The sequence below is a fragment of the Mastacembelus armatus genome, chromosome 21 (genome assembly GCF_900324485.2).
Source record: "Mastacembelus armatus chromosome 21, fMasArm1.2, whole genome shotgun sequence".
Lineage (NCBI taxonomy): Eukaryota > Metazoa > Chordata > Actinopteri > Synbranchiformes > Mastacembelidae > Mastacembelus > Mastacembelus armatus.
The window spans coordinates 8,373,384-8,399,104 of record NC_046653.1 but is presented as its reverse complement, the minus strand read 5'-3'; the positions used below and the strand labels follow the sequence as shown (position 1 = coordinate 8,399,104).

At 36.6% G+C, this 25,721-nt stretch overlaps 1 protein-coding gene across 1 annotated transcript in view; it reads right to left on the bottom strand.

Annotated features, from left to right (window-relative positions):
- The window catches only part of lrp1bb (low density lipoprotein receptor-related protein 1Bb), a 236,311-nt gene that overhangs the window by 141,845 nt on the left and 68,745 nt on the right, over positions 1 to 25,721 (bottom strand). The window contains exon 3 of the mRNA XM_026295401.1: positions 14,037 to 14,174. Within this exon, the coding sequence (XP_026151186.1) occupies positions 14,037 to 14,174 (138 nt within the window). The remainder of the gene's footprint in view (positions 1 to 14,036; positions 14,175 to 25,721) is intronic.

Here is a 25,721-nt window from a genome sequence, read left to right as displayed (position 1 = left end):
CGCCATAAACTTTAAAGAGAATATAGAAACAAACAATTTCACGAAGGCATGAAATTTATTTTATGTAAAGGATACGTTGTTGACATTAATCATTCTGTGGCTATTTTATACTCTACTGTAGAAGATTTAATACACTATTACCGGTCAAGTATCTATCTAAAATGGTCAAGTGAAGCTTAAATAAGGTGGTAGACATAAAACCCTGAGTTCATGTTTTCATTATCCAAGAATAAACCTTAGTGTTAGGATGAAAACACTCATGTACAAGCCTAGTAAATAGACGTTTTAAAAAAAATTTTTAAATTTCATTCAAGTTTAAAGTCATCATTTATATATAAAGCATGTTTATTGACACGAATAAGTAAAGATTGTGAACAACAGTTGAACATCTGTATTTGCCTTAATTGGTATTTGAAAATAGAAACCAATTTACTGATGGGTTTAAACTGCACAGAAAACTGAAGCTTCCTACAAAATGTCTTTAATTTATCTCTTGGATATAAGGTAAAATTTTCACTAGAAACTAGAAATCAAATACATCAAACCATCAAATAAGTCAGAAAGGTTAGCAAAGTCTTAAATGTTGCTGAAGCCTGCATGAAATTCACCTTACATGTTTGTGTTCCCGTTGGAGAGCTCACTGTACTTATATAGCCATAACCCTCTCTTCTGAACATTATGTTCATACGGTATATAGCTAATTAGCATCAGGTAATAGGTTTTGCCAGAAATCTAGTGCTGTCAGAGTGTGTTTTTATTAAAGTAATGACCAACATTACCAAATCAGCATGCAAAACAGTGTTTCTAAAAAGCACAGGAGGTGATACCAAGGTATCCTATTGACAGCCTAAACTAAGTGATTGCCCGGACCTGCACTGTCTTCCAGCTCTTATTATGTCTGTCGGCAAACCTATGGTAAAAAATCAAACGTTTCAGAAGCTCAGTCCTTTTCTCTGTACTTTAACTTTATGAGAGTTGTACTGATTTTAAAAGATGTGTTAAAAAAAGATTCAATATTTCTATAAGACAAAAAGTAGTTCTATTAGATACGCAGCGTGATGCAGTTGTACCAAAATAAATATATGGAAAAATACACAGCATTTAGAAAAACACACCACTGTCACTTACTGACACCACTACAGTGGAGCCTCTTCCATGCATGCATTTCAAAATGCATTGTCAGCTTAATTTAACAAGACACCATTAAGGTTTTACCCTCTGGAAGTGAAAGCAAACGTCTTTTGGTTCACTGTTGAAACATACGTTAATGTGGCCGGCACTGACATAATGCAGCGCAGATGCACTGATTATGATATAACACCAAACAACAGCTTCTAGCTTGCACAGCTCTGAAGTACTCACGTTTAACTATAACCTGAAGTAGAAACATGAGAAAAGTATTCATTGGAAGTTGATTAATTCCAGATCACAATGTAGACTCAACTTCAACCTGAGTGTTGCTTTTTCAATCGAGCCAAACAGGGTCTAAATTATAAGAATAACTGCATTTATTTTCAAATTTGGCCATACTGTCCTAGTCTCGGTCATCACAATGATTGATTGAAATGAGAGATGCTCTTTAGTCATTTCATGAAGGCCAGAATGGTCATCACAGGTCAAAAGTGGTTAAAATACATTTTTAGCTTTACTTTAGTTAACATGAAAACTATATATTATAGACTAGCTTACGTGTGAGCTAAACATGACATACCTTCGCTCTTACTATCTGATGCTACCTTAAAACCAAGATGGGCAACCAAAACATGCAAGTAAAAGTAATTCAAAGGACAAAGATGTGTTGTGGTTAAATGGGTTTTATGGACTAAAATTGTGCCAGACATACTGGACTGGACTGAAGAGCAGCACTGCTGGCAAAATAAAGTGAAATGACAGAACAGTGAATACGATCAGCCATCATGATGGCAATAGCTGGAACAAAAGGCACAGGTTGAAAATAACCTGAATTACACCTACCTACATACAAAGAGCCACATGCCAGAATTTGCGTGCTTGGATAGATACATTGTCACTGTCTGCTATCTTTCTGAGGCATTAGCATTTGAATGGTTCAGTATAAACAGACTTTCTCTACCCCTTCTGACTGTCATATACTTTGAATATACTGTGTGTCAGTCAAATCAAAGAAAAACAAAGGCTTTGTATGAACCACGTTTCTGACTGACTGGCACTTATGACAGCTCGACAGTCCATCTCCAAATAACACTCTGATTACATACATTACATTACATTGGTTACGGTAATGCTATATGAAATTCAGCAAGCCTTTCAGCATTTCCTAATCAATAAGAATAGAAAAATAATCCACCATAATGAAAAATTTGTATTTAAGATGATTCTTGATAAAAGATTTGAGGTACTTTTTTGAGTTTTTTTTTTCGCACATGGTTCTAAAACTGACTCTTCTTCACGCCCTTGCTGTTTAATCCTTATCAAGCCTGTGAAAGGACTGCATGTGTCCTGTGTATTATTTTTCACCGCATGGTATGGTAAATAACACACTTCCATGCTGTGAAGAAGTATGCAAAATGACTACATGCTGGACTTGAAAGCTAATCTTTATATCTGCTCCAAGACACCGGATGATCAGCTTTCCCTTTTGGCAAACAGAGAGTGCTGCAGAGATTGTATAGTTTATGACACTGAGCTTGCTTGATGCTTTTCACATATCTAGAGATATGCAGTGCTGCCTCTCAGAGCATAAGTCAATAGAATATAAAGCAGAGTGCGTAGTAGCCTTGATATTGTGGCTCTGCAAACATGTTATAAGAGTTAGTCTTTCTCTATTTTGCAGAAGCTTTTTGCTTTCTCTGACCTATAATATTTCTAACTTAATATTATTAGACACTGGCCTTAATAAAAAATACACTGAAACATGGGTGGTATGAAGTCTACAGTGGAGCCTCTTCCAAATAAGGGATAAGAATTGCTGTGAAACACACACACACACACGCACACACACACAAGAAAATAGTTCACTTGGACCTTTTAAAAAGTGACTATTAAAGCTGAGAGCACATGCAGGAATATTCACATGTTCCTGGATTAACAGATATTTAAGAAAAAAAAATATGAGCCAAGTCATAAAATAAGATTTTACCATTTAGAAAACTCAGACTTGTAAAATGTTTGAATAACTGAAATATGTAATTGGATGTTACACAATCTGAAACGCGGAGGAATATGCATTCACAACATGAAGCCCAGTCCAATTTGTAGTCTACTGCAGTGTGTTTTTCTATAATCAGATGTATCAACAGAATTATTCTAGCAATTGAACAACATTAATTCCATGTTTTCCCATTGTCCCAGTTAAAATTATGGACAGTTAAAATCCGTGAAGCCCAAGAGTGGGGGATACTACCTTTTTTTAGGTTTAGACAAAGATTCAATCATTACACTCAGTTATCTGGAAATTGCTTTGTCAATTTGCCTGGCAGAGCATATGATGTGCTTAAATTAACAAAAAATATAATGTCTAGTTTTCACATTACAGAAGAAGAAAATCCAATTTAAAGTACAGTTGCTGTAGCTGTAGTGAATGGTGAATATATTCTTAGATACAGTGATGTACCAAAAATTAGACTGCACCTCTTGCAGTTATGGTAGTTCTTGGTTTTGAGAGGACAAAAATAATGTTCATTGAGAAATTGGTATTATATACATATACATATATATATATATATAGAGAGAGAGAGATATTGTATCTATATAGCCAGTATTTGTTTGATGGTTGTACAAAATTGCTACTTATCACTTGAGTTCCAAAAGCTACACATTACCCACCTGGGGACCAGCATTTTTAGCTTATATGTGTTTATAGCACTTATGGTTCTATACATTGTGTTATTCAAATCACAGAGTAAAGTAATGGCATGGTTACTGTACATCAATGCCTGTTGCTGAGTTTTGACAGTCTGGCCATCTGCCTTCACCACAGCTGGATCCATTAAAGAGGCACAGCTGCCAGTGACTGAGCAGTGTTGACATTACAACTAAGGTAAAGTATTAGTGGTAATCATAACAAATCAGTCAGCTCAGCTCAGCTCTGAGTGGAAGCTACAGTGGCAAGAAAAAGTATGTGAAGCCACTCAAGTTTCACATACTTTTCAAAATAGATCTACTCTAAGTGACAAGTGCAGATAAACACAGGAGGCTTAAGCTAATAACACAAATAGCTATAACCTTAAATTAATTAAACATTCACACTGCTAGTGAAAAAAAGAAGTGAAGCTTTGATTTGATTTAATAAGTGATAAAATCTCTGTTGATAGCAGGTAACCCAAAACAAACACTTAGCTGCAGACTAGACCTTCACAATATTCAGAATGTTTAGACCATTCTTCCCTATAGAACTGCTTGAGCTCAGACATATTCTCAGGGTATCTGGTGTGAATAGCTCTCTGGAGGTCATTCCACAGCATCTTTATTGAATGAAAGTCTGTGTTCTGACTGGGGCACTCCCAGCAGGATTTTCTAGGTTTGAAGTCATTGTGGAGTAGATTTATTTTGGTGTTTAGGGTCATCATCCTGCTGCATCACCCAGTTTCTATTGAGCTTCAGCTTGTGGACAGCCCACCTGACATTATCCAGGAAAATGCCTTGATAAATTTGGGAATGAATTTTCCTCTCTGTGATGCACAAATGAACTGGTTCAGAGGCAGCAAAGCAGCACCAAACCATGATACTCCCATCACCATACTTTACCTAATTTGTGTATGGTAGACTCATTAACAACTGTTCATTAGGTCCAATTATTCCTTTCAAACTGCTTACTGTTACCCTGGACTCCTTTTTTACCTCACAGAGGTTTCTGTGGTGTGCTTTGGAGCCATTTTTGCTGGGCGCCCACTAACTGTGGATGGCTGCACATCTAACCTCTTTAAGATTACTTTCTAACCTTTTTTATGCAAATTAATTCTTGATCACAAGTCTTCTGAGATCTCTCTTTTTGAGGTATGATTCACACCAGCAGAATCTAATTGTGAATAGCAAATTCAAAATGTTTGAGTTTTATGAGTCAGAGTACCTCTAACCCACACGTTCAGTTTTGTTTATTGACCAAGTTTGCTGTTGAGGTGATTAGCCCTGGGTGTCAGTGAGTAGAGCAAGAAAGTTGACAGCGTCACATCAGTCATACAGTATCTGCTGCAGTATCACAGATAGCTAATGTTATTAAACTGATTAAAAACACTGTTAAATTCTGAAAATTTTATTTCGTTGAGACATCAGTCACAGTGGGGGGAAAAGTCCCCTAATCTAGGTTGCTGACATAATGGAAACAATAAATATTTGAATTTATACAACACAGGACATTTGATATCATGATTACAATAACAGATATGGTTAAGAAAGAGTTGTGGATAAAAAAAAAATCACAAAGCTGCACAGTGGACATAAAGCTCACTCCAAACAAGTGACACATCCAGCAAAGCAGAAGTTTCCTAGACCTTCCGCACTTGGCCACACAAATGGCAGAGTATGAATGGCGAGGGTGGCACTGTGTCTTAGCCAATATAAACAAGAAGCCTCGCTATGGGCAATAAAGGACTAGCCCAGTGCTATCAGTCAGATCAACTCATCTGGACTAATAATGGCATCCCTTCAGGAATCATTATTGCCAGTCCTTCCCTCAAAGTCTGTTTGAAGTCAAAACCTGTATATAATGCAGGACCAAATAAAAGTGCAAACCAAACAGATACACCCATGGCAGGCATAAAAAACCTTTAATGCAAGCATTTTCCACTTGTAAATCAGAAACTTAACCCATTCTCCAAAGCTGTAGCTGCCGTTGTTATCTTCTCGGTAGCAAGAGACACAGGACTGAATCCACAATGATGAAACTGGCTTACATATTCTCTGGAGTTCAAACATTCAAGTGTGTGCATAGAATTATTATTTCTAAAGGATGTGCTATGATTGTGGTGACACAATTTATTGACAAGTCTTTAGAAAGCTATCTGAGAAGCTTAAGTATGTCAGCTTTGATGTGATGGGGAGCTGTCCAGATGGTCTAGAAGGTATAATATTCCCAAGAAATTGAAAGATACATGCACATATATATGTAATTTTCAAAAATGTAATCCTGTAGCTCAAACTATGGCTTAAATGTGACAGTAAATGTTGTTAATCCCTCAAAGCACAATTTGCTGAGGGATTTGAGAACTGGTGCACTGCCAGGTTTCTGACATGCCCTTAAATATTGGAAGAAACCTCATGGGTGTGGGTGTCAAAATCTTCTTGCAAACAATGAAATTTTAATTCTAACCACTCCTGAGGAAGAAAATCCTCTGTAATAGGTTTTGATGACACCAGATTGTTTCCTCATGTTAGGGAAAGTAATGATATGAGTGAAAATATCTTGCCAGACTGTGGAACAACAAAGTAAGATACATGAAATATTGATTGCTAGTGTCTGCTGTTGTTTACGCACATTAGTGTGTAGTGGGGTCTGGCAGACAATAGTAATGGGTGTCACCATGATAGCAAAACTTGGAACGTCAACTTCTCAATTAGTAAAGCGACATCTGACACAGAATAAAGTTTAAAAGTAGATGAGTTTAATGCAGGTAACGCTCTGACAAATTTCACGGATAGTACCATCGAATTATCAAATGCATCTATCAAAAGCAGAAGTAATAAATAAAATACTAGTGAAAATTGCAACATTGTCTTCTATATTTAAAAAGTCACTGCAGTGAGGTAGAATAACACACTAAGAGCGTACAGTATCACACTGCAGTGTAGCATTGGAGTGAAGAAAGCGATCACTTTGACTACTTACAGCAAATGTTCCATCCATTAGAGGGGCAAAAATTTAATAAATATGCTAATATGTTACAGTCTACGAGGCTGCTTGGCAGCATATATTCAACCTACTGAGAATCACTAAAAAAAACAATTGAGCTGTATGGCTAATCATTTTGAAACAAGAGCATCACTTATCACAGACTCTTTCACCCTGGAGAAAAGTGTTTGTTTGTTTGAGATGTCGTAATGAAAAGTTAATCAAGTGGGATAATTGAATGTTGTTCAGAAACAGAGGGTGGGAGGGAAGGTGCATGTCTGACATTGTTTATTTTTCAGAGACTTTATTATAAGAATTTCTTTGTTTTAAAAAAGTGCATCCTAACATTTTCTGTTATTTTTGTATCAGAATGTCACAGTCATAGACTTTTAGAAAGTACAATCAAGGTTTGTTTTTGCCAAAGAAGATAAAGTGTAGAGACAATATTTTCTCACTTTCACTTCAATAATAGAACTTTTCAGCCAGTGTACTTAGAAAGCAGCTATAATTCAAATCCCCAAATAGCATAAATCAGTCTGTTCTCCACAGAGGGCAAACACATTGCCTTTGACAAGTTGTGCTATGACATGGAAATCATTGCTGTATAAAAGTCCAGAGTACCCTTAGGTGGCAGAAATAGGTCCATATATTTTTGGATCAAATACATTAGAAAGCCTGTCAAAGCAGAAAGGCAGCTGTGTCTCATCACTGTAACATTCAGCTACATTCAGAGGATTATTTTTGCTTAAGAATTTCTGTTGGCGCGACTTACAGTGACAGTGAAAGTCCAACCAAATATGTAAGCATAAGCAACTATGCACCCTAGAAAGCAGTTAGTGTCAGTGCTCATCTTCACCTTCCTGGGTAACAAAACACATTCATTTTACAATGCTATTCACAGATCTGGGCTGTTTCAAATTAAATAAATCTGTATGTGAATATTTGCAATCAGGAGAAAAAGGTTTAGGATAATCAATCAACATGCTCAACTCAACACGTTTTTAAAAGTATTTAACAATAACTATCACAATACATATATTTGGCATTACTTAAACTGAATCATAGCACCAGCCAATGACATCTGGCAATATTTTGATGATATAGGACTGATGATGCCAATAACACTGTCAGCAGCTCTGTTTTGTAGCTGCTTAAGCTAATGTTAATGTTAGCTTTTCAGAGAGGACAAGATGCTTCATAATACTGAACCCCACTGGTCTTTACTAAGACCTTTTAAGGTATGCTCAAAACAATAATATGATGCATGATGCATGGTACAGTAAACTCATGTAAGGTAGTTGCTTATGCTGTTTCTTTAAAAAAGAAAAAAAACTTGTCACAACATTAGTTTACTTTGCTTATATGCACCAGATGTGTTAAAGTACTGACCTACAGCAGTTGGTACATGCTTAAGCTTCACTTGAACTGTGGGATAGATGGGGTTAAAAATCCACAATTGTAGAAGAGAACGTTTCATGTAGAAAACACACGAGAAATAAATTTAGACAGAGCAGATATTAGAGAGATGATATAAAACATTGATCTATTTCTAAGCGAGAGAGCACGCTTGAAAGCTTAGCACAGAGATATAGAGGAGAGATCAGGGAGCAGCAAACATCCCTACTAGGGGAAAACCTCAGACTAAAAGCCTACGGGGGGATGAAATTGAATAGTGAGCGCCAGCAATAACTGTGGCAGCTATGGTTGTATTGTGAGCGGTGAAGCAGCTCTTTCATTGGCAATGAGACAGCTTAAACATAAGACTGTATTAGAAAAGGGCTCTGTATATGTGTATACAGTGTGTGAGTCAGTAGTACTATAGCTTGTGTGATTTTTGGAGAGTGACTCAAGCTTCACAAGCCTCACTTTTTTAAGACAACTTTTAACATAGCATAAATTACATCTATGGGGTTCTACTTTTAATATTCAAAATGATCAATCGAAACGCGAATTTGATTTTCTTCTGTTTCACACTTCACTATCAACAAATGGGTTGATTTTGCAGTAATTGTCAAAAAATCACAAGCTATTATTCAGTGAAATTATTAATGATAAATGTAATGGTGTGGGCCGTGCTTAGACAAGGATAAAAATATCAGAGTAGTACTTAATTAATCTGTTGTCTAAATGTCAGCAAAAGTGAAAGACACTGGTAACTGTGTGTTGTCTGTTCCTTGAACTAGACATTCACTCAGAACAAGTTTAATTTAATCTAGAGAAGGAAGGCTTTATACTTGAAATTAGCTTGAAAAAATGATAAAAAGTACTCATCATGGCAGATGTGTTTCAGCGTTTATAGATACTGTTTTTGTTTGGTTTCATCTGAACTATAGCAAAGGAACTCTTCTCATATGGCAAGGAAAGACACATCTGTATTTCCCTGATAACTGACATGTGGCGCCACATATTGCTAACACAACAAATTCAACAAGATATGGAAATTGTATTTCTGGTATTTATTGCTATAATTATGAATAATGTAATATTTATGTATGTGGATTTGCACACAGTTACTGCTGAGTGTGCTGTGCTGCAATTTATCTACTGGACACTTTCCTATGTTTGCATCAGGGCATAAAAATACAATATGAATGGTGAAAACAGTGTATTAAAAACAGTCTCACAGCCCTGCTCGTGCCAATATTCACACAGCCACGAACACTGAGCCCAGGCTATGATGTTTTATCACCTGTGTCTGATGCTGCTGATTTTTCAGGGCATTCACACAAAACCACCTCTATTTACTCTTTGTGATGACATAATAATGTGATACTTAATATCAAAATATCATATTTATGATGCATATAAAACTATATAACCCATTCTGATGGCAAAACTGTTTACAATCAGGGAAAAATAGAGAATCTGATTTAAATTGTGAAACATAGCCAATAATACATTTAGACTAATAATAATATAATAATATAAGATTCTATCGAATAATAATAATAATAAGTTTTGGAAAAAAAAGTTCTGATGTCAGGTTTAAATCAGGTTACATCAGAACTAAGCTTTTATTTCTGTATTTTGGAAGAGATCTAAAAGAGATCTAATTCCAAGCCACACTTGTTGACAAAGTGTCCATATTCAGTTTTAAAGACCTCTAGGATGCTGCTTTATTCCTCCATCATGCTCATCTACAAGAAATTTGTTTGTGTTCACTTTCTGCAGCTGCCCTAAAGATAACGGATGAAGTCCCAAGTTGAGTTGTATTTGTTTAAGTTTGACATTTGTCTTCCTGGATGCAAGCAGTAGGGACCTTCGGGATCCCACAGCACACCCATGAGCATATGATTAAGAATGAGCAAGTTTCCTGAAGGTGAATAAAAAGAGTTTTGGTGTTGGTCCATCAGGGCACCTTCACATCAAGGCCTCTTGGGATGTACAGCATGTATATTCATAAGAGGTGGGCAGGGCAGGAGGGGGGCGGTTAAAGGATTTTTATTTTTTTTTTTAAACACACCCAGCTGGTTACCTAAAACTTATTTTGGTGACCTCAATTTCTCCTGCTTCCCAACAAATCAGTCTGTCCATGTGGGACTGAGCATACAGCATAGTGTATGTGTCCCTGAGTGGAGCAGAAGGTCAGCACCACACAGACTCAGACACACCAAAATGTGTCATCTTGCAAACTTACATTTTTTTGAAGTCAAAAATGTAAAGAATGAAAAGAAATTAGATTTTATGTAAGATTCATTGATGGCGTAAGGAAGAATAAATCATTTCAATGCATAAGAACAGGAAGATTTCAAAGCATGTTACTACAGTATTGCATTAAACGGTGGACTGTCGGCATCTAGGGCACATTCTTACACAGTATATTGTAAAGGAATTTAGATCACATTTGCTGTGATTACTCTTTCATTGACAAGGGATGTTCAAATTCACTGCAGCAATGTAAAAGACGTGACAATGGGGACAAGGCCACCACAGATAAATCTCTGATAAGAACAGGTAAATATCTTAAAGTGTATACAAGTGCCTACTAAGGTTCTTTATCAGGACAGACAGTGAATTTGAAAGCAGATGTTGCTGGAGTTAGGGTAGCCATAAACATAAAGACAACAGTTAAATTTTCAACATTACTCAGAGTTCTATTTTATTACACAATTTGTCACATTCAGCTAAATCTTTCTCGTTCCTCTTCCTGGCCTTCCATTTCACTTTTAATCTTCCACACTAATCTGATTGCTATATCAACTTCTTTGCAGACATTCTGCTAAAATGCTAGTTTGCAAATACATGCAATGGGGCTTTGAGTTTTAACTTTATTGAGTGGAAGTTACATATAGGGAACTGCTGAGTTGTATTCTGACATGTCTCACTTCCCTGCAGTTACTATTATCACTGTGGTGGCAATAAATACGATTTACTATATTGATCACCATTTTATGGGAAAATGTAATGCTCTAAGGTCTGGATTAATTAAAAGCTGTAGAGTGGTAGGTACATTTGCACCAATTAACAAAAATATGAATTCTTCAGTTTACATTGGAAACATTTTGTTATCTACATACATTTTGCAGTCCAATTTAAAAAGAAAAAACTGTTTTACATGGTAAATGCAGCAGTGCAAAAGAAAGATGTCCTTACTGTTATACAAATAAGGAAGAATTATACACTGTTAAGCATAAGCATGAAAAGAGCAGTAGATCTTCAGATTGTTAGTCATAGGTTTTTAAAACATCTGAGATTCTAACCTCGATGCTTTGAACAAAAAAACATTTATATGTAAAGTAGTACCTCCAGTTTAAGCTGATAAAGCATATGTGCTTCTCACTTTTTGGCATTCCAACTGTGACTTTCTCATTTATTTACCTGCACTGCTTTTTCAGTTAGAGAAAATTTGTATTTTTTTGTATGTGGAGCTTTTGTATAAAACTACTTTAAGCTTCATTGTCACTTGTGAAAAATAGCAAACAAATTATACGAATGACTAAGGAGCACTTTTCTGTATCCTCACAAAAGGAGTAACATTTAAAACAAACAAACAAACAAAAAGAGCTGTCTAGTAGCTCCATGCTTTAAAACTAAGATAGTGAGGTAACAGGTATCAACATCTAAAAAAGTTTTTTTAGAGAAAGAGTTTGAGAAATCAATATATTATTTTGTGATGCTGTCTATTTGATGAGAACCAAGAAAATATAATTTTTAATTTTATTTTAAACTTAGGTCTTTGAGCAATGGAAGAGTTTTTGGTATTAATTCTGTACTCTTTCTTTCTTTTACTCTAGTCTCTCGCACACTAAAAATGGGGGTGGGGGACTTCTTGTCCCAACTTCTATCTGTCCTTTTTTACTTTCTTTTGAAGACTAATCAGTCTCATTTTGGGGGATCTATAATTAACATGTTGCAAGCAGTGTGACTGTATTATGATATAATTAGAGGTATAAGTCCAAAGAATTTCTTCCCATGAACATAGGGTGCATAAAGCTGAATTGTAGCAGCTGATAATTTTGATTTTTAGCATCATGTCCCTCCAGCATTACCTGCCTTTTTTTTTTTTTTTTTTTGCCTGTGTTGACACACTATTGGAGTATGGCACAGACTGGGAGATATCTGAGCCTGCAAAAACTGCCTGTGTTCTACAGGGGCTGACTCCAGCATTTCTCCCAGGTGGCATTTTGCATTTTCATTAAACCTGACATGAGATGAATGCAGCATTTGAACCAGGCTTGCATCAGACTTCTTATTCTGCCTTGATGTTTAGTTGGGTGAACGGACCTTAAAGTATTAACCCTGATTAACCCTGAAAAGTCATTGTTTAACTCAATTTGGTTGTCATGGCAGCCACTGGTGAACCAAACATTGCACTGCTCTGGCTGGAAAGGCTAGCTGAACTACTGAACTGACAGTGAATCACTGCTTTCTATTAAGACTGTGTGTGTTCATATCAACAAGGAATGGCCCGTGAACGCTGTGACTGTGTCCAAACACTGTTCTCTGCTGATGGAGTTCACAGTCCTGAAGTGCTGGCAATATTATCTGTCTACTAAGTGATCTCACTGCTGTTTTTATTGTACTTGTCGACCTGCAAGAGCCGCACATTGTCATCAGAGATCAACAAACAGCACAACCGACTTCAATCATGCAAATTTGAAGACTGTTTTGCATCTATTCTCCCAGCATGTCAAGCATGCTGCAAAAGGAGAAAGTATGCCAGACCTTGTTTACATCCAGTTGTTTCTTCTAATGTAAAAGTGCTCATTCTGGTTTTATCACTGTGTTAGTTCTATTAGAGGTTTTAGTCAACAGATATTTATGCATTTAAGTTTATTGATCTTTAGGTGATTTTTAAACCAACACAGGTATTATTCCATACCATTACAATGTCTTCCCACTTCAATCAATATTGATTTAATTCCACTCTTGTCTACAATGACCAATGCAACCATTTGTGTAGGGAGCACTGGAGCAATAGTTCTGTACTCTGTGTCAAAAGGTTTTTAGATATTTCACAGCTCTGAAACAGAAGCTACCTTTCCTTGCACCTACTACTCAGACATAGACAAAGCCCAGCATGACTTTAACTGTCTTACAGGTCAAATAACACTGCGGTTTGTGCCAGACAGGGGCTACTGTTGTGCCAAGACTGCAGCAACCACGAGGTAGACCTTGCCTTATCACAGAAGCCAGGTGTCCATAGCAGCTTGAAGTAGAATGCGAGCTACAACAAAAACTTGTGTACAACACAACACCTGGTGCTACTGTCCTGCTGTGTCTGCTCTGACAGGAAGGATGATGTGAAGTCACCTTGGTAACCAGTTTAACCAGAAAAGTTAGAAACTTCCACCTCACGCTACTCTGTCACAGTTTAGTGTTTTCATTACCAAAACATCATGCATTGAAGGTTGATGTTAGATGGACTAAACTGCGTGTATCTCTATATGAGTAAGAGAATGAACCTACATCAATGGAAAAGCATATTTTATACTGATGCTTAGTTTCTTATGCAAAGAAAATTAACAAGTAAAAAAAAATTAATATTTTCTACAAATGTACAGTATATTTTACAAATCCTGAATAGACTTCACGTAAATATCACAAAATAAGATGTGCAGGATGTGATTAATGACCCTAATAATAAGAATATTTATTAATTTATACATTCTACGCCCAGGGCAAAAAGAATCAGTACATATTTATATATATATATATATATACATACATATATATATATATATATATATATATATATATATATACATACATATATATGTATATATCTTACCTCTACAGTGAACTCCTTCATCGTAGCCATCTTCACAGTCCCTGGCCCCATTGCAGAGTTTGTTGAAATGAATACATTTTTTTGTCCCAGTACACTGTATGTGATTGAGAGGACATCTGATCACCACCTCCTGTGCACCTAAATCAGAGAAACAAGTGAAAGAGTCAAAGACATGAAAATAAATTTATTTCAAGATTAATGACTAAAAGTCAAATGAGCTCGAACATTTTTTTTAGCATGTAGAGTAGCACTTGCAGTGGGACATTAAAAGACCATATGTGAAAAGGATTTGCATATTTCATCTTCATAATAATTTGTATTTTTGCTAGTAAACATTTTTTTCAGTATTCTTTTTAAATTTCTTCTGAAATTCTGATATTATATGACCTCTTTTCTAGGGGGAGGAAGAATCTACACATATGCAAATGTATTTATATTTCATAGCATTGTTCTTCACACACAACAGATGCTCGATGCAGTGCTTTGCAATTGCACTGGTGAATTCCTATAACAAACGGCCCGACTCTCGCCACGAGCAGAGAGCAGCTGTTTAAGGATTCATGAGGCACACAGGTGACCCTCATTCATGTGACAGGCACAAGAGCGCATAAAACACAGCTGACCACTGCGCCAGCACTGTAAATGTGTCACATCTCTACCTTAACTACATTCATATCAATTACCATCATGCTGTTGCAGCCTCTTAATGGGAAGATTTATTGCCCACATGATGGGATCTATAATAATCCCAGGAGTTCTTGTACCCCTGACAATTCACATGCTAGCACCATCTTGGACCATCTTGGCTGTGAGATTTCTTATTCACAGTGTCCATTTCTAACTTTGTAAGGCAAGAGATGCCACAATTAATGTGGCTGTTAGAAAGAGTGCTGTCATCCCTGGCTGATTTACACAAGAGACTTATGGAAGTAGGTGTGCATCTGTATTGACACAATAATCACTCATATTAGTTTCTCTTCCCAAGCATTTAATTGCCTAAAAAGGGTGGCAGAAGATCATCCTTGATGGATATATCTTGGCTATCTCTTCAAGCCCCAGTGATTTGGGCTATTTTTATGTCACATTTAGGTAACTCCACTATAAGTGGTTTTGTCTCGTTCACATGTCATACATGAGGACTTAGAGCATCAATTTTTTCATTTCATTTTTGCAGAGAAATGTATAAAACATATTTAAAAATGCATATTATAAAAGCATAAAGTAATATGGTTTAAAATGTCATTCTTGTGCAGTCAGTAAATAAATATGAACTGAAGTCTTCATATTCAAAATAGTGCCATTATTTTTAAAAAGTCAGTAACTGTAAATTTGTATTGCATGCTGTAACCCATTTATAATTACTAAATATAATTATAATACTATAATTACTTTAAAAAACTTCATAAACATAAATTAAACAAAATAAGATACTACATACTGTGGACTCCTATTAGTATTAAATATGTCTTCATATACAAAGTTATCATTCTTGTTATATACAGCAACTTCTCTACAATTATAACATTTTTTAACTACATTTGTGCATTATAAGTCATTTATTAAATACCTACTTGCTGATTAGAAATGTGGGGTTAATGTAAAGTGCTAGTGTCACAAGTTTCAAAATGAGCAGATAAATTTCTCTCACTCCAGCAAAGGGACACTCTGTCACAGAACATTCACCCCAGTGCCACACCATAACACACATCCATGTGGCAAATGTCCTATTTAACACACAGCTGTAAGGGTCTCTGACAACGTAACAGTGTTGTCAGCCTCTCCCCTTGCTTTCTCGCCACATGGGTTCTAATCTAATGTGATAAGGGGAAGGATGGCACATGAATATTCAGTGGCTCTGATCTGTCATGCAGGGGTACACAGATGGTCTCTCAACGGCTGAGGTGCTCAGAATTCCTCTGTCAATTCCTGAACTACTGTGCTGCACTGGATGATTGCGCAAAGTCGAAAAACAAGGATAGTAGCCTACACTATTATATGTAACACATCCTCTGACAACTACACTGGAGCTTTGCTTTTTTTTTTCCCCAAGCTGCACACATGTAAAGCCAACACCCACACACTGTATGTTGAATTCAGTTCATATAAGACCTTCTAAACTTTAGAGGGTCTTATATGAACTTGAGTCAACAGCAATCCACTCTGCAATGAGTCAGAGTTAATGAGTTGGCTCCAAACTCCAAAAATCAACTGGTCATTACAACTCCCTAGACCATTAGTGATGATGAGCAGTGAGATGAGCATCTTCAGTAGCAAATACAGTATCATTGCTGTCTTGCAATCATAAGTCATATGCATAATTCTATTTTGAGAATTACAGTGCTTCAATTTGTTTTGTGTGCAAAAATTAGAAAAACAAGATGTGAACAACACAGTCTGGATTTAGAGACTATAGACTAATTTTTTTTCATTTTATTGAAAAATAGAAACTTGTTTTCCTTAGGTTTATGGCACAAACTCAGACACAGCAATGCTTTGAGCTGAATGCGAATTCTAACCTGCCCACTAGACTGCTATGACTGTGTTGCACGTTCATGTACTCTAGAAGATAAACCTTTTCTATTTTAGGTAATTAGGTAATTAGACAATTCATGGACTGTCCTCCTGTTGCACCATCAGGGCAAACCTCACTTTTTGAGCCGATAGAAGCTAGATAGAATAGAATATTTGTATCCATTGTGTGTATATATCTATATCTATATATATATATATATAGAGAGAGAAAGAGATATTTTATTTTAAGATGTTAATTAGAAATCATGCTGCTATTTGCCTACTTTGAGATGTGACTGAGGAGGAATCAGCTCGACCAAACTAATACCTCTATTTAATGTAAAAATGAGAGGCTTCTAAGGGGAATTTCAGCAGCTATGTTCATTATGATAATCATGTTAATCTGAACCACTGCCAGTTTGTGCGGAGTAATGAATTCCAAAATGAAAATAACAGATAATCAGCAGGGGAAGCTCCATGAACCTTTATATGGAGGGATGCATTATATTGCTAGGAAATAACAATTTCCTTTTCTTAATTTACAGTTAAAGTTGTTAAATTAGAAGAATCGCTATGCTTTACGTAGGCAATACCACTGTAGTAGTACAGTGCAGAAGTATCAGGCTCTTTCCAGTGACCATATTTATAGTATGCACTACATTTTTCAACCTTAACATTATTATTGTTTTACATATATAGCTAACCACGTGTTCTATAACAGCGTAAAATCATTTTGATAAATCTGAATCTGAGCTAAAATGTCAGAAATATAGAAAAACATATAGGTAAGTTAACAATAGCTGTCTGTGGTGAAGGTATCGTTGGTGTCATGCCTAAAGATAGAGGATGTTTGAATTATATGTCTGAGCTCTGTGGCGTTGTGAATTGACTTGAGTAATGAATGGTAAGCAATTATATATTTATAACTGTCATGTAACAGTACTGCTGACAAGCCATTTTCACCATATCCCTGCTTGATTTGTATACACAGAGTTTGTATGAAGCTTTGTGTTCATATCTCAACGGCAACCAATCCTTGGACACATTCTGGAGTTCCATAGCAGTGATGTGAACATCACATCAGCATCTTTTTAAAAGCATAGTGGTCTTAACATGAAGGAATAATTTTGCTCCATGACCTTTAAACCCTTGGCATCTGAAATGATATACTTAGCCAATGGGATCATTTTTGCTTTATCAGATAATGAAAGATGCAAATTAGCAGGTTAAATGTTTGATTTGCAACACTTTTAAGGAAAGATGCTGATGCCTTAGCTAACTGACCATCTAGAGTTCTTATTTTCTTTCACAATAAGGAATCATAGGATCACATGGAGCTAGTGAGAAGCAGCCAGTGGCACAGTATGAACTGGACAACTCCCTGGCAGGAAACTGTGTATGCCCTTGGATGTTTGGGGATACACAGCATTTGATGATGATGATCTGCCAGGCTTGTACTGGAGCCATATTCAGTTCTTGCTCGTTTCACTGGCTTTACACCTTCAGTCTGTTATTCTTGACATATTATAAAAGCACTGACTTGGACTGAGGACGAAAAGCATTCTTAGATTGTCTGGAAGGAACACTAAGAGGCATGCCAGCCCTAACTTTAGTTTTTGGTATAAGAGGAGTTCACAAAGTTGTTTAGTTCTACATCAGAGAGAGGCATTCGAGAGGACTCCTAATTCAATAAGAACTAGTCACAGTCAATCAAAGCTGCTGCTAGCAATGCACTTATGTCAAGATTTTGAAAAATATAATGATAATGGGCTAACTATCAGCTCATTCGCAGGGGTAGTTTGATGAGGGTTAGCGAGGAATGTAATCATCTTACTGACAAATCAAAGAAATCCAATAGAGATAAAGGTGTATGCGACTGAAGAATGCAGTTATGCAGCACAGGTGAACTGGGAATACCACAACCGTCTATTAGCAAAATAACTCAAACCATAAATGTGCTCTCTAACCTCCAAATTTGGGGGGGGGGGGGGGGGCTGGGAGTACAAAGCAGGGAACCAGTGTATAGTGTCCAATCACAAACTTCTATTCGATAAAAGGATGTGTCAGTCTGTAACAGCTTTCTGTGACAAATGCACTTGTGTATCTGTTATATCTCCCCCAGGGCAGTCTCCTAACTCCATCCTAGTAGAAATAAAAGCTTTCAGATGTTAATCACGGTGGACTGGAAAAACTTCCAGGTCGACCAAGGATCAAGGGATGATATTTAGAAGTGAATATCTATTTAGCCTGAGACAGAAATTTCAAATTCATAATGTCCCAGCTGGCTGTTTCTTCATGGGCAAGCAGATCAGCCATGAGAACCAGGAAATGGGGATGATCATTACACTCTTTTAAGTTGTGTTATATAAGTTATTTATATTTCCCACAGACCACCCAAAGACCATTCTCTTCGGAGATCATGAGCATGTTCATTAATGAACCACAATAGGGGGTCAAACCGACACCTTCTCTTATTTTGGTTCTTTTGGCTCCTTATCAAAAAGTTGCTCTTAGCAGCTTTGTGAAAAGGTTTTAAGCAGAAACTATTTAGGGGGAATTTAGAGGGAGTAAGATAAGATCCTTTGTTATTTCATTGCTTTGTACAATACTCAATAATACATAACATTTTGTTAGTCACCTGAGCTATGAAAGCTAAACCTGAAGCTTTCCAAATGAAAAAAGTCCCATTTAATTAAAAACAAATAGTGAATTAAACTCCCAGTCTGCAGTTTGAAGGCTATTTACTGACTTGGGTCTGCCATCTACATGTTGCTTTTCTAAGAGAAAATCTGTGGGGTTCACACATCTTCCAACTACTTCCTTGTTGCACCCTCATAACTGAGGGGTGGGTAACCCATGTTCCTCCAGGTCCATCATCCTGTTTTTTTTCCCCCAATTATCCACTGCTGATTACCTGGATCAGGTGTGTTCAGTCAAACAGAAGCTGGAAGAAGAAAGATCTGTTTGCCTATATGTACTGAGATCAAACCCTTAAATTGAAACCCTCCCCTTTTAAATGACCATTAAAACATGTGTGATTTGTGCTTGCATAATACACAGCTTCGCTAAAATCTACCTCAGAAACGAAAATCAGTATTACTTGCTAAATGTTATTTGCACTGGGTTTGGTAACAGAGCAGAATCAGTATGTGGACACAAAAAAAGGCCCTTCGACACCATAACCTGTGTGGAATAGCATATTGACTGTAAATTATGCTGAGCATTCAATGAAATCTATTTGATGGAGAGAAAAAAAATGACACTCTGCTCTGCAGTGGAATAAAGCCAGGTGTTGGCGTCAATGACATCCTGGCTCTACTGTACAATAAAGAATCAATACATCAGTCAGAAGAGAGAAATGAGCGGCCTCGGGACACTAGCAAGGCAGCACTTCGGAAACCCCATACACAAAAAAAGAGCCCAATTTATCATTATTTGGAAAACACCAATATAATTATTCAATAGAGATACATTTGTGACCAACCATTATGCAAATCTTATAATCTAATTGTTCTGGGGCCAGCTTCAAATGAATAATACATACAGTATATTGTAGCCAAAGAGGCTAAAACCAATATTCACTGAGAAGAATGATCTCATTAGGAATGCAATACACAGAGTTGTATTCAACGCTGGCATTCTTTCATTACGGAAATAAATACACAAATTGTGATAATGTCATCATTGGTGCAATAAGGTTCTGATGTATCAATTTGCCTGAACTAAATTAATTTTTATTACTGTCATCATGTAGTCAGTTTGAATTCACACATTCAGTTCATTGCTAAACCTAACCCAAGAACTGTATTTGATGATGAATTGATATTTTTGGATAACAAATATTAAAACAGGCAAATAGTGCACACACCTGACCTTGATATGATGTTACCTTTAGAACCCCTGCAGGAAGATTGGCAGTGTTGATTAAAGGATAGGTCATGCTTTGTGCTAGTATTCCTCTGTTGCAGCATTCACACTAAAAAGAGTCCCACTTGATTTGTATAGCTCAGACTGCTGAGGCCTCATATTACATTCAGCTGAGCTAAATGTATTTTTGCACAATGCGAGGGCTTTGGATTTTGTCCTCCATCACTTCCACTGAAATTGCTTTAGGAAGAAATCTCTTTGTGAATGGGTGGATCAATTACATCAACCAATTAGACTTTCAGTGTGTATATTTGAGCATGCCACTATTGTTTTAAGAATAAATGACAGCCCTTTCTTAATAAGGATGGTCTTTAGAAAAAAAAAAAAAAACAGCAACACTGATCATTTGTTCACATGCCAAAAATAGTTTTACACTCAATAAAGTGTGTGGCTTTAATCCTTTGATGCACCTTCAAAAAAGTTACGTAAATGTCCCTTTGACACAAAAATGTGCTTCGGTGCATCAAAAGGTTAACATAAGGGGCCACTGTTTATATCCCTTCTTCTACCAACTATTATTATTGTTTGTTTTAATTTAGATCAATCTTGAAACAAAAATAATGTAATTTTTGACCATTTGGAAGCAGCAATGAACAGAGTAATGACAACAACAACAATATTAGAAGAAGAAGAAGAATGAGCTTTATTGCCAAGTGAGTGTGCACACACACACACACAAGGAATTTGTTTTGGTACAGGGGGGGGGGGGGGGGGGGTACTCCAGTGCAAACAGACATAAATACAAATGCTACAAAGATACAAATGCTACAAAGATACAAATGCTACAAAGTGATGTGTGTAATGATAAGAATTAAGAAGTAAGAAGCAATAGCAAACATTTTAACTCATTCTTGCCTATTCACATATCCAGCAGACACAGAGGATCATTAGCAGTGGTTTGGAGTTTGGAGTGTTTCTCTGACAAAAGTAATTCTAATATTTGTTCTGATTTTAGCTCAGTTTTGCACCACACCGACTCCAGAGGGAAATATCAGGCTCTTTAGTGTTTTGATACTAGCATGCTAGTTGCTAACTGCCTGTTTGCAGTCTGGTGCTAAAATGCTATATCCTTAATTGCAGTTTTTTCTCTACTGCAGGTAACAGTGACAAAGCGTAAAAAAGTTGTATTCACATTTTAAAAAAGGTATAGCTGCTATTAGAATATTTTCTAATTAATTAAGGTGGAATTTGGCAAGCTTTCTTCATTATTTTGCTGTTTTGGGTATTTTTCAATCAGGATTTTAGTGACATCTATGATCTGGGCAAAACTAGGAACATTTCAAAGATGTCCTTTTTGTATTTAGATAACAATCGAAACAAACCATAAGTCTTTTGATTAAAGTGGAGGAGCTCGGAAACCTCTTGGAATGACTTCCTCCTTTAATGAAAACTCCTGACCTTTCCCTTTATTTAGATTTTATGTTATATAATGAGTTGCATGGCCCAAACTGGTGTGATGACCTATAGTGTAAATCAACTGATCATAAGCAAGCAAATAAGTCATTTTGGGGGCTGCAAAGCATTTTTAATGAGGACTGTGGTTTCAGTATAATAGACACAGCGAGGGAGAGCACGTGTATTTTTCTCTAAATATCCTCTGGCACTAACCCAGCTCCCTTGAAATAATCATTGGGCTATGACCATGTTTATAGAGTGGCTATAAGAGAAGGCATTCGCTCATTCCTTTCACTATCTATTAGATGACCCATTATTCATGATTAATAAGTAAATAAAGGCCAATGTCACTGATTTATGCTCACTGCGAGTGTACTCCTGGCGACTACATAACTGTGAGATGAACAGCACTCTTCGTAGTGATGTTAGGCTGTCTCATTGGGTGATGGGTAAGTATGTGTTACTGTGTTGTCTTTGTACTCGGCTGCAGCGACAGGGAGATAATGCAGACTTTAGTACTTAAATGTCACACTGGTTCCATGACAGCAAACATGTCAAGTTTAGAAAATATGCTCTTTTCTTTGGTTCTTCAGGTGACAAGCTGGGACACTGTCCTTTGCAATACTCGCACAAGGAGTGAATACAAAAGGCAAAACGCATCAGTGCAGCTTAACTGTTGAGATGGAGGTGGCAAGAGCAAAGACAGAGCAGTACAGTGCTCTTCCCACCACATCACTTCTGACATGGGTGAGATGTGGTGCCAGGGCAGATTGTCACTAGCAGCATGGAAATAGTTTTGCCTAAGACAAATGTTCAAACATACGGAAATGTGTCACACTGGAAAACCAAGGGAATAGCAAGTGAGGTAGTGAATATGAGAAAATGATATATTATGAGCAAAAAAAGTGATTTTTTTCTTTAATCAACTATCCCATTTTGACAGAAGGGACAGTCTTAATCAGAAAGAATTGTGAAGCATCAGTGGTGACTTTCTCATTATTCATTCATGGGAATAAATGTTTCAAAGCACATACACAAAATATTTGTTGTCTGTTCCCTGCCTACTGAAACTGCTGCTAAAACAGATGGCACAAGCCTGAGGAAGTGTACAGAAGTTCACAAATGTAGACAAAAAGAGGGAGAGAAATAGTGAGTTAAAAGTCTTATTTCAAAGGTTTACGCCTTCTGCAGCAAAAAACCTGCTGATTACAATGATTGCAAACAAGATACATGCGTGGCAGGTTAAATAGGGTGATAGCACAGGACGATGTGCTTCATTTGATCTCAAATCAAATCAAATCCACATGTGAGGCACAGGGTTGAGGAACCAAACATGATAGGCAGTGAAATGTGCTCTACTACCAGTCACATTAAATGATGTATAATGTGATGAAAACATAACCTGAGCTTTCTAATAACTCTGGCAGATTATTATAACAGAATACAGCAACATTAAAACATATGGTCTACAAGACATTCAGAGTTGAAAACTGCAACTAAACGATCCTCACACTATGCAGAAGTGGTACTTGAGCATAAACATGCAGCATTTGCAATAATGGCATGATTGGGGATTTTTTTGGTAAATCAACAGAAGTGGTCCACCTCATCATGGGAGGAGAGAAGGGGAGGAAGAAAAATAAATGTTACATAATGCAAAACACTGTGTCCTTCAGCTCAATAATAAGGTGCTACGCTACATTACCCCCTAAACCTCCATCCTACTAGTGCCAAATCTCGTGGGAACTAGACACATTTGTGATACATTTATTTCAATATGAGACTTGCCAGATAAAATACCCTGCAGGATGTTGATGGGCAGCCCAGAATACACTGACTATAGTTACTGTAGCTTCATTACTGACAAGGGAACCAACAGTTCTTTGTGCTTCTAAGCAGTGTTTCCAAAGGAGCTTTGGCAACTACTTCCAAATGTCCAATTGAAAATGTAAGTTTAAACTGTAGCTTAAAGATTAGTATGGTTAGTATGGTAAAGTATGGTTCATGATGTGATCTCACTGCACTTACATGACATATCCAAACATATATACATACATACAAACATATATCAAGCCTATCACCAGACAGAAACAGCTATATTGGATGATTCTACAAAAACCCAAATCATTGTTTTCTTAAAGAGTCATGCTTTTTACACTACAAGTGCATAACCACAATGTTCTGGTTAGGTAAAGATCAATGTTACCTAAGGGTAAAGACGTATTAACCCTCAGGGGTCGACGAACACATTGCCTCATAAAAATAAGAAATATATGGCTAGAAAGCTTGAAATGTTTTCTTTTAAATGAAACAATTCAAGTCGAAAACAAATCATCACATTTTATTTAATCCGTATGAACGTAAGGAGCGGTATGGTTTCTCCTGTCTCACCTCATTATAGCTAATGTGAGCGCACTGTTCATATGGTAATAACCTGAGGTGAGCCAGGTAGTTCTGTACAAGCCCCCGAGAAATGACAAAAAATGTCAAACTTTATCATAGAATTTACTCACTTTTTCTGTGTGTTTGGATGTTGACATGCTACACGGATGAAGAAGCGCTTTGTATGTTCCAGACAGAGACAAATAGTTTACTTTGTCCTCAGAGGAAAAATCACGACTCAAATGACAAACGTTTGCACTAATCCTCTCTCAGCCACATTGACTGAAAGGCTCATTATGCGCGTCTTTGTCTGGTCGTTGAGTGCGTATTTTGTTTTCTCAGGTAAATCACATGACTATTCATCCTCAGACACACCTTCTTGCATATGCCCTTTCTCAAAAAGTGTCTTAGAAAATTTAAATCAGTGTATTGTTTACTGTGAATGAGTGAACAAGATGACTTTTAGATCATTTTGAAGCAAACACTTTAACCTACAAGATGCATTTCTCCAAAGTCTTGTGAACCAATGTTCTGTTTGTGTTTTATGGTCTTATTTCAGTGTCTTAAAAATTGTAGTTTTTCATTAACCATGCATAAACACTGTTCTCAAAAACACAATCATGTATAAACTTGCTGCTCACATATTGTTGTAGCCCAGTTTGTGCTGATTACAGTGTTATCAGACTTTAGACATTAATATGTTTAAAAGCAACTGAAAAAAGCACAAATGTCAGGGCATGTCAAAACTTGTCCAGGGCCCCAAAACACCCTCAGACCCCAGAGGGTTAACTAGGATGTTACATATTGTCTGATAAATCAAGTGAAAATGAGACAGGATAATCTGTCTCAGCTATATTACCAGCAGACAGAGGGGATTAAAAACCACCCATGTTAAATAACTGGATTGTTCCTTTGCAATAAACAAGAGGGAAGAAGTATAAAAGAAGCCAATATACACAACAGTATTCTTACACATTTGAACAGGAAAAAAAACAAATTTAATTAAAGAAAAAAAAGTGTGAGTAAATGTCATTACTTGATTTAACTCTTTATCAGTTAGGTTACCATATATGGTTTCTCACCCAATAAAGGGTTGAAGCTGTATTATACTATTAAGTATAGATAGATACAGTTTAAGATGCCATGAAGATACAAAGATGCTATTCTTGGAGTACCATATATGAGAAATCAGTAACTAAATTACAAAGAAGCACAACCATGAAATAAACACGCTGCACCATGTGCTCAGTCACTGAAAAGATTTTCTTTTATTACTTTTTTTTAAGCATGCTACTTGTTTTAAGCTTTCTGTGAGATACTGATGAGCTCAGTATGGAGAAGTCTGAGGACTGCAGAGGAAAGCATGGGGAGACTTGCCCTCCCCTGTCGCTGAAGGGGAATAAGTGGAAGAACCCCCAAGAGGGCTTTTCACTGTGTGTTTGAAGTCAGCTGCTGACCCTTTTTATTGTC